This window comes from Triplophysa dalaica, chromosome 15, assembly GCF_015846415.1.
Source record: "Triplophysa dalaica isolate WHDGS20190420 chromosome 15, ASM1584641v1, whole genome shotgun sequence".
NCBI lineage: Eukaryota > Metazoa > Chordata > Actinopteri > Cypriniformes > Nemacheilidae > Triplophysa > Triplophysa dalaica.
Genome location: NC_079556.1, coordinates 6,953,605 through 6,964,596, shown reverse-complemented (window position 1 = coordinate 6,964,596; position 10,992 = coordinate 6,953,605). Strand labels below are relative to the sequence as shown.

The 10,992-nt window shown below is 38.5% G+C and overlaps 1 protein-coding gene across 1 annotated transcript; it reads right to left on the bottom strand.

Annotated features, from left to right (window-relative positions):
- Nucleotides 1-800: 800 nt before the first annotated feature.
- On the bottom strand, nt 801-10,276 carry si:ch211-63b16.4 (kinesin-like protein KIF3A). Its single transcript, XM_056768141.1, is given in 23 exon segments — nt 801-1,267; nt 1,576-1,687; nt 1,807-1,993; nt 2,091-2,138; nt 3,215-3,310; nt 3,420-3,611; nt 3,850-4,265; nt 5,009-5,201; nt 5,719-5,805; nt 6,130-6,283; nt 6,355-6,379; nt 6,382-6,433; nt 7,104-7,205; nt 7,415-7,438; nt 7,593-7,624; nt 8,052-8,132; nt 8,238-8,376; nt 8,560-8,633; nt 8,789-8,939; nt 9,043-9,126; nt 9,245-9,336; nt 9,470-9,623; nt 9,738-10,276. Coding segments are annotated over 22 exon segments (2,541 nt in total). The 5' UTR covers nt 9,537-9,623; nt 9,738-10,276; the 3' UTR covers nt 801-1,134.
- Between the last annotated feature and the right edge of the window lie 716 nt (nt 10,277-10,992).

The following is a 10,992-nucleotide window of genomic DNA, read 5'->3' as shown; positions in this document are numbered from 1 at the left end:
CTGCCCCCTAGCATCCTGGAGGACACGCTGCAGGAAGGTGAGGATGTTGATGGGGAGTATCCCAATGAATTTTCCATCTGGAAGTGGAAGACCAAGGGTATTGTGCAGGTGGAGGAAGAATCGGAGAGAAAGAGCAACAGAGAGAGAGATTGGTCCTACATTCATCCCCTACGCAGGGCAAGCTTTTGCCACAGCCAGGAGCTCACACACACACGCAAAAGTGATTATATCAGTGTTTAAATATGCTTACAGACAGACTCAACCATACAATGGAGAAACTAATTATTAGTCACTATATGACCAGAATTAAAGGTGGAGTAAGGGATTTCTGAGAAACGCTGAGCAACCAAATGAACAATTCTGTGAATATTTGCTAAATGCCAGTTCTCTGAGTGGGGATAAAATATTGCACATAGTCCTGGATGTTTAGAGAGCAAACATGAAAAAGATTCGAACCAATCCACATAACATGACATTCATAGCCAATTAGAGAGAGAGAGAACAAGTATTCCTTAGAATTCACTTCTCAGAATTCGCTTACTGCACCTTTAACTATATGTATATTAAAAGTGGTGTGATAGAAACTGAAGTTCAAGTTTTGAGTATTTCATTGTGTCACTGTAGAAAAAACATTAGGACTTACAATAAACGTTAAATACACAGCTTGTTTAATAGTACGACGGCGTTTTAGTGCCACGTTAAAATAAAAAAAATCCAAGATTTCGACTTTATTCTCATAACATTTCGACTTTATTCTCGAAATCTTGGATTTCTTTTATTTTTAACGTGGTACTAAAATGTCGTCATATATTAGTCTCTTCTAACTGGTTTGTAAATAAAGTTACTGAAATTCAGATCAAAAAGACATAAAAGAGACACTTTCTTTTCTGGGATTACTGTTCCTATAAATTACACAAATTGCAGATATAAAATACTACGCAAAATGAAAATAAATGATTCTGTAATCACAGATGTATTCCACCGCTCATCTTTCCCTACAGATATATTTTCCATTACAATGGTGGTATTTCTTTTTAATAACTGACACTTGGCCTAAACATTATTTATTATTCAATACACTTATACCACTTATAATATTCCTTTTCACTCACATACTGAACAAGCACAGAGTCATTATTCTATATCTTCAGTCTTTAGTCCACACTTCCTGAGTGTACGCCTAACGTATGGTATGGCATCTTGAAGGAACCACTCTCTCCTGTAGAGAACCAACATCACGTCCAGCAGCAGACTGTGTTCTCTCCTTCTGCAGAACCCACACAGAACCAACAGCACTAAATAAAGTATGACAAGACAAAACTTCTCTAAACTCTAAGATGGTTTCTGAGATACAGTACGATCCAAAAGTTAAGGGTCACTTGACTGTCATGATCATAAATGAAAAACCTTTTCATGTGAAGGCGGGTTGTTTGAAATTAGAACTATCTGGAGAAAAATATAATTGTGCCAATATATTAATTTATTTTAATACAAAGCAAAAATGCAATAAACAAAATAACGATAAACTGACCCTAAACTTTTGAATGGTAGTGTTTTATCTGAGAAGAGGCTTACAACTGCTTGTAGAGGTTTTGTGGTTTATAGAGATGTCGTTCACAGTCACTACTGTTTGTGGTTTCAGACTCCATCTCAGGATGTTGAAACTGACTGAAGCAACATTGGCTTCCTGGTAATGTGATAACAGCACAACAATAATATAAACATTAAACGGCCAAGACAAACAAAAATTTTAATCTGATATATATACTTAAAATTCATAACGAAAATTTGATCATCTGGACTCACCTTGCGTGGGACTTGCAGGGCACTGCTGAGTCACATGGTGCGATACAACGATCATCTCAGTATTTGTTGTGACCGTGTGCATATGTGTATCTGTGTCTACACCACTGGACCCACTGAAGGGTGCTGAGTTGATCTCCCTCAAAAATGACTTCAGTTTTTGTCTCAAGCTGGAATTCTCCATACACACCTGTAGAGGCAATATTCAAATATGTAATATAAGTAATATGACATCTTCATTTTATTTATTAACATAAAGGAAGTACAAAGGAAAATGTTAACATTACCTTTTCATAGGAACTTTTGGTGTCCTCTAAATGTGACATTAATTCACCCTGTAAAACCAAGTTAAGTTACAGTTCACATGATCGAACAATAGAGGGCAACACACATCTTATATCACTATATTTGTGTGTCAAGACAAAGGCACTTGTATTGTATTGATCATACAATCATTTTTATTTATTTAATTCAGAAAAGCAACCTTTACATTTCATGATAAGAATTATACTACAGTGATTACGTCTTAAAGTCCCAGTGAAATTATAAAAAAAATATTGAAATATTGAAGCGTTTGTAGTAAAGCTTAACAACGTGGGTCATTTTTTTTGAAATTCATGTACCCTCATAATCTTCAGTTAAAAAAGCACTTCCACCCAGAAATGACTATTCATCTCAAAGAGGTAAATTAGATGGCTTGGCCGTAGCAGAGCCATTGAAAGAGAGAGTTGCGCCATTCAAACAGATGGCTCTCAATAGTTCCCTAGTAACGCATGGAGCTGCAACTAATCAGACCAACTGAGGTTAACTTCTAACCCTTTTAAAGACGATAGCCATTTAATGAAGAAAAAAATGAAAGAAATAAAGCATTTAAAGAGAAAACATAACTTCCTGGATCTATCTGAAGGCTCCATGAATCATGTGACGGTCCAGTGTTTTGGACTTCCATTGGCAGGACTCTCTCTCTTTCTGGCTCTGGGCGGAGCATCCGTTCACTCCTCCCCTTCAAATGACAATCTGCTGGCAGTTTCATTTAAAAATCAATGCAACAGCTGTTTTTACACATCCGATCAATATGCAGTGAAAACGCAAGCCTCGCCCACTACTCTTCTCCTTTGAGAACCTTTGAGAACTTTAGCAAACAGACCGAAGATGCGATCGTTTATACAATAACGCTTCATGAAAATAAATAGAAATAGAACAAAAAATAGTTCATGAAAAAATAAGAATCGTCATTTTTTATTTCACTGGGACTTTAAGATAAGAGAAACAACCTCGATGATGTATGCTTTTAACAAATGCAACCTTCAGAGGACGCAACCATTGTTTTTTTTTTTTTGCGGCATATGTCCTCCATGAAAATAATTGTAAAAGTACTAACAAAAGTAGTACAAGTGCAAAAATTAGAAACCTTTTCAGTCCTGAGCTGGTTAATGGTTAGAGATGCATTCTCTTGAAGTTTTTCAACCTCCTCTCTGCTGCTTTTCAGTTCTGCCAGAAGATTCTCCTTTCAATAAAAAACAGCAAACATGATCAAACTGCGGATTGGATATTGTTGCCAAGATTTTTACAATTATTCATGGAATTTCTAGATTATGCTAGGATGTGTGATATACCCGTTGCTTGTGAAGTGCTGACATGAGCTGGTTGTTTTGCTCTTGTACTCTGTTAAGCTGGACGTACAGTTCTTGAGTGTCCTGGGTGGTTCTTTGTCTCTCAGAATGCAATGTCTCTGTCAGGAACTTCTCTCTTTCACGACACACACACAAATCTGCTCTCAAACCTCTTGCTTCTGTTTGCACACACACCTACAGTGGATGACACATGGAGACATTTCAGCATTAATGTTTGTTTTATACAAAGATCTGAGACATTGACACCTGCAACCTAAATTTTAAGAAGGGGCATTTTTTAAAACATTAAAAAAGAATGAAAGGAATAGTTAACCCAATTTTTGTGCTTGCCAACATTCTTCAAAATATCTTCCTGGTTTGGAATGACATTAGGGTGCATAAATGAGGGGAAAATGCTCTGATGTGTTGGTACCTCTGCAGTCTTTAGACCTTCTGAGACATCTGATGTCCTGCTGTTAGGTCCTGCTTTCCTTGTAAGTCCATTTAATTTATTTTCCCTTGTTGCCTCATCGTCTCTTTCCTCTTTTCCCCTCCTTTTCAGCTCGTTCTCTAGTTCTAATAGTTTTCGACTCAAAGCGTCTTTGTCTCTTCTGGCCTGAACAATAATCTTATCGTATTCCTCTCTGATCTTTCGCTCCCGGCTACAGTTGGGACACTCCACGGCTGTTGAAGATGCTACAGAGGGTTCAAGAGACGTCATGGAGAGCCTCTCTACAGAATGCCGGGGTCCAGGTGAAAACTCCAGTTCTTTTACATGTTTTTCTCTCCCTCCAGTATCATGGGGAATGGCCCCAGAGAGGCAGCGAAATAGGGAGCGGGTCAGTCTAGCTGCAAAACAGTTAAAGTTGTCATTTTATGGTTTTTACTCTATCTGTTTGATTTTTTAATCGCATGGTCAAAAAAAGGGTGTCCATATTCTCTTAATGACTTTAAGAGCCAGTTCAGTTCCCGGGCGTACAATACACAATAATAATATTTTACGTTGTAATCCATAAAAAAAATATTTGGCTTTGTTTGTGTCTGCTTCTCGTCCCTCTCTGTGTCATAAGCAGAATGTACAAGACCTGTTCACCCGCCTATAGGCACATTGTACTAAGCTCGACCTGATTTTTCCAAGTGGTTGATGTCCTCAGGACAACATATTTTGTTGACCTAAGGAAAACGTTTTTTTAAATAAAACCTAAACCCACACCAAACCCCAACCATAACCATAACATACCCCTAAAATCAGAGGGAAATGATAAGTGAAAAACTATGGTCTAGAAGCACCTAATCCTGGTTGCAAGATTAAACTTAAAATAACTGTAACTGTTTGTAATAAGGTTCAATAAAAGGAAGGAAGGAGGCGGGAACTGGCGAACAAAGTTTTAATAAAATAAACAAACAAAAGCACAAAAGCCTTCCTCGCAACACTGTTATTTCTGAAATCTGATTGGTTGATTTAAATGTTGTCCCAGGGTCAACATGAAGTTGTCCTAAGGATATCAACCACTTGGCAAAAACAGGAGAGCCTAGTACTAAAGCGCTCTTTAAATAACCAAAAACATATTGCGCCATAGTTAGTTTATTACCATCAGCTTTGTTCCTTTCATCCACAGGTCGAGATCCACGGCTGTAATGCCCACCTGGTTCAGTTTGACCTGGTTTCTCTAATTGAGGGAGAAAAGACCTGACCTCTAGCATTTCTCCGCAGTGGCTTGAGCTGGGATTGGGGTCAGAGGGACTGCATGAGCTCAAGAGGATGGGGAGCGAGCAAGTCTGGGACTGAAAATACACCAAAAACATTTACCAAAAATGATGTGGTCAGTAAAGTTACATGAGATATACTGTATGAAATACATCTTTTGTATTTTTAAAGTCGTGTTTCGTTTTACATCAATTTTCAAGCTTTTAATATTTGATCACACGTTAAATTGGAATTCGATAGAAATGTGTACACCAGTTCTCCAAGTACACCAGTTACCAGTTTTCCAAGTTCTAATATAAATGATGAGTATATTTAGAGCACCACTGTCCTCCTTCAGCTCATTCGATCCTGCTGACGTTATTTCAAACATTGTGTAGCTTTAGAAACAGGACAGAAGAAGCAAAACTATTCAAATGACGTGTCAAATGGATGAGCCCCATAAAAGTTGCTTCTTTCATTTTTACGACTCACTCAGCTGCGAAAGGGCACTTGACATACAAACACTTTCAGGGTTTAAAGTGAAGCTATATATCATGTCAAGAGAATATGTGCTGGTTATGTGCACAAATTTCAGCTGACACACAGGCTTCTCACCCTTCTGTCGGATCCGACCAGAGGTAAAACCTGCTGTCTGTTCAGATGATTCACTTCTTTCTTTCCATTTAGATGAGATGAACACATCTGAAACATTGAATGATGTACAAGATGAGCTTCAAATCCGTGTTTCACACTTTGAAGGACACTATATTCTTAAAGGTACAGTTCACCCCAACAATGAAAATTCTGTTATCATTTCCTCACCCTCAAGTTGTTCAAAATCTGTATACATTTCTTTGTTCTAATGAACACAGATTAACAATACAGAACAATCAGAACAATATGGAAAATCAATTGTTCATCAGAACATAGAAATGTTCAGATTTGCAACAACTTGAGGTTGAGTGAAAAATCACAGAATTAACATTTTTGGCTAACCTATTTCTTTAAAGTATGCCGTGTGCATACCTGTTCAGGTGTGTAATTTAACTGAGATGTATTTATGGGTCGTGAAGGCACAGCCATGGCTCTGGAGGCAAACTGTAGAGAGCTGAGAGTCTCATTCAAAGGTAACTGAGATGACACGGTCACCACTAAACACGTCCGGCAGTTTCCTCCCAAACTAAAGCAGAGAGCAAAATAACATTAATCTGATGTGAAAAAAGCGACTTGAATAATGACCACGCCACTCACCAGTCTCTGAGAGCTCGGGTCAGTTAGATTCTCTGTATGGTACGTGTTGACACCCAACAGAGCTGAGAGCAAAAATCACCTGAGGAGCAACAAAAGCACAAATATTTGAAAGGGATATTTCATTCAAAAATGACAATTCTGTCATCATTTACTCACCCTATTGTCATTTCAAACCTGTATGAATTTCCTTCTGCCGCAGAATACAAAAGAAGACACTTTGAAGAATGTTGGGACCTGAACAAAAGCGGTACCTATTGACTAGTGTCAATTGCATTGTGTTTTATATCCATACAATAGAAGTGAATGGATACCGCGGTTGTTTGGTTACCAACATTCTTCAAAATATCTCCTTTTGTGTTCTGCGCAAGAAAGAAAGTCATACATGCTCTGTCATATACGTTTAAAATGGAATGATGCTAAGAAAACAAAGTTTTACACTCTTCCTTTACAGGAATGAAGCTCCCCCAGCAAATAAAAAGTCCAATATTCTTCTAAAATATGTTTGTGTGTGCTGTGACATGACATCTCCCCTTCCTTAAATGGAAAGATATGTTCACATTTCCTGTTTCTAATTTCCTGTATATGCAGCCAACACGATGATATGATTAAGCTACAGCTCTTAGACTGATGGGAACAAAATAACCACCAGAAATCTGGATGACACTTAACGCAACGTGCTCTTCAAAACTGTCCTCTATCTGAGTGACAAACTGCAATAAGACAAAGCACAAACATGAAGTATTACAAACATTTCCGAATATGGTGAGGGAGCGTTTTAGCATCTTAGCCTCTTGTGGGTTGTCGTTTGAAGTGATTGTTCTCTTCACACCGGGAGACGCAGAATTACGACACTGAAAATAAAGAAAACTTGATCAATAATGAGGCATAACGTCATATGTGCTATTTATACAGTTAGAATTGAATGTAAGCAGATGGTTAATTTTATCCATAGCATATTGATATTTTTCATATTTAGAATCACTGAATTACATTTCTTTAATTTCTTTGTAAAGTCTCTTTGTTAGAATTTCATACATTTCAGAGTAACACACAAACGTACTTTTCCTGAGCTTGCCAGGTCCACCTAAAATAAAACAACACGCATGCTTTATGATATGTGATTAATCCATACACAAACATGGCGCTTGCGCCAAGTATGTCGAGAATTTGTTTTTAATGTAAATAATATCCATTTGTTGAATTCATACTGAGAGGAATCTATGATGCTATCAGCTTACCAGCGTGAGTTTGCTAGCAGTTAAAACTCCCCCTGCATCCATAAAAAACATGCACACAAAGGGAGGCGGTTAATCAGATTTATATTAACAGAATAACATTACAAAGCAACACTGTGAGTTTGCAACATCCCCCTGCAGGGGGTTCTGGGAGGCCCTGTGGGAGGTTCTGGTATGCTCATATCAGTCTACAATAACATTGAGACCCCAGGCAGAGAATTCTAGAGCTGACTAATGTGTAGGGGGCGGACTTGGGGGAGTTGCTGACCGAAGAATGGACGGAGTTACCCATTAATAACAAGTCGATATGTTACGGACTGTCAATGTATTTCTCCCAGAACATCCCTGGTATGAATAGTTTATTTCCAAACGTAATAAATAAGATAAGCATTGCAACAGTGCAATAACATTAAGAAACTTAATAAGAATACTTTATAAGAAAAACATCAATTTAAATCCAACCAGGAGACTGGGCCATTGTGTTAATGACCACAATGTTGAACACTGCGTGGGACCTGCTTGGAAATTCCCCCTTTGAGATACCTGGGACAGATCGATGGCATAATTTATTGAAATTAGTAAATGACCAAAATGATGTGATACAGTTCAATAACTTGACTAAATGAAGCAAAGTCGAAGTGCTCTTACCTGTGTGTCTGAGGGCGGAGCCACGCCGATGCACCTGCAGCAGATCCTGGCGGGAGCTCACCTCCATCTCTGTCAGGCCATCAAGGCGAACCACCTCCTCACAGTCACGCATCCAGAAAACCTCACTCCCCTTTGGATCCTAAACAAAGGGAAGAATTGAGAAAGAACACCTGCTGTTCTAACAATTGTTTTTCATCTCAGAATTACATGGAAGAACATGGGTTAAAATGTAAAAAAACTGCCAATCATTTGAATGAAAGTAATGAGAATAAAGCGTTATATCACTATTTCATTACAGTGATGATTTCAATGTTTTACTTACCAAAAGGTCAAAAATCTTTTCATTGAAGATGTGATAGAATGAAACTTTGATTTTGCAGTGAGATGCTTTGGGGGCTGGATTACATTAAGGATGATTTAAGGTTCAGAGTCATAATAAATACATTGCAATACATTATTATCAACATTAACACAATTGAAAAATTCTGAAAAGTGACCGGTTGGTGCATAGTAACATTGGACACATGATCTCTTGTGCAGGGGTTTGATACAGGTGAAGATGTCTTCAGCAGCACGGCTGATGATGCCTCTGTGTTTGGATGAGACGCTGCTGCCATGCATGGTGTGAGTCTTACCGCTGCCCGGAGACCCATAAATAATTACACAACCGTTATAACCCTGCATTAGATACTCAACCAGAGACTGGAGCAGAGAGATAAAGAGAGAGAGCATCTACATTTAAACATGGTGTCTTTTGTTTCTACAATAATATCAAGAAACAATTTTAAACAGTATAACCAGAAACCTTTGTTGTTGACTCGTAAACATCTTTTTGGGAAGACTCCTCATCTAATACTGCATCAAAACCCATAATATGAGGCTTGTGGTTCTGTCAAAAAACAGCATAAAAATCCATTTTAAAAATGAAAATGAACACAACTAGCAGAAGATGAGATGATGATAAATCAAATGAAAAAGTATTGTGTTTCATTCAATCCATGACTTACTTTTCCAGTGTCGACAACTACTTTGTTGCGATCTGTCACTTGGATGGAGGTTCTGGATTCATCTAATGGATTAGTATGTTCTGGTCTGTTTACTGAAGAATTGAAAGATTTGAGTTACCAAGATGCAGAATACTCACAAAAAACCTAAACAATGTAATATCAACAGGGAAATTTGTGAGTTACAAAAGTTCAGTAACTGCCAATTCACCCATTAAACATTCTTACATGCACACAGACGGATGACCACTCTGAAGCTCTTCTCTGTGTTTAAGGTCTCATTTGCCCCAGACATCCTCTCCGATCTTTTAACGATAAACGTCGTTCATTTAGCAGGTAAAGATGAAAACAAAAATGTGGAGAAATAACCCAAAAGTAAAATCTATACAGAATAAAAACAAGCATGCATTATAACATAAATGTATAGAGTAATTGAAAGAAGTAAACGAGCGTTGTTCGGTTTAAGGGTTGTGAAAATATCATAGTGTTAACCTACCTTTCCTTTCTTTATGGAATCAAGTCAACTATTCAACATCTCTGGAGTCCCACAGCGCATTTCTGCCATGCAGAATCCAAATATGATATTCACACGGTCTCTGGCATGTTTTTGTTATATAATCGTGAAAAGGTTCCTGGTGTTCGTTTCTCCTCACCTCAAGTCGCGCGTGTGAGCGTCTTTTAATTGTAGATTTCATTGCGTCCCGACGATCAGAGCGCGCGCAGTGAGGCGCGCGAACCCTTCCACTGCGTCAACTATCCAAACCATTAAGGTTTAGACTTGTACACTCTTTTCATAATAACATTTTTGCGCATTAGGCTTTTTTAACCTTGGCATTATTCACCATGGATGGAGTTGCCGGAGCATCCCACTGGAATGCTTGTGAACTTATGGCTGTTCCTCTTGACCCTCTGTACATCTACTCCAGCGGGTGTTCTTAACTGCTTTTTTACAAGGTTTTTGGGGAGGGAATGTCTTAATGCAAAACGGGGGTGGAAAACACACAATTGGGAAAATATTAATAACAAACACACACAAACACACACACAAAACAATCACAGACAGGAACCACCAGTAATAGAGAGAGAGACAAAGAGAGAGAGAGAGAGAGAGAGAGAGAGAGAGACCGAGAGACCGAGAGAGAGAGAGAGACAGAGAGAGAGAGAGAGAGAGAGAGAGAGAGAGAGAGAGAGAGAGAGACCGAGAGAGAGACAGAGAGAGAGAGACAGAGAGAGAGAGACAGAGACAAAGAGAGAGCGAGAGAGAGAGACCGAGAGAGAGACAGAGAGAGAGAGACAGAGAGAGAGAGACAAAGAGAGAGAGAGAGAGAGAGAGAGACCGAGAGAGAGACAGAGAGAGAGAGAGAGAGAGAGAGAGAGAGAGAGAGAGAGAGAGATGATGTTTCACAATTTACTGCTGCCATTGCCAGCTGTGTCAGTGTCAAAGGAGATTCCCAATGCTCCGTATCTCGGTGTTACATAGTCCAGCTGAACTTTTCCACTTTACCTGACATTTGGGGAAATTGCAATTTTTTCGAAAATACATTAACGTGAAAATAAAATGGCTTTTTTAAAATAAATTTTGTTTACCCCATACAGGAGGAATCTAAGCGTAAAATGAAACTTCGTTTGAACCTGTAGATGGCAGTATAGGCATTAAAATATAATCAAATACCCCTACTTTTTAAGGGGATACTCAACCCAAAATGAAAATTCTGTGATGAACCCCCAACCCCCCCTCCCAGTGATTTTTA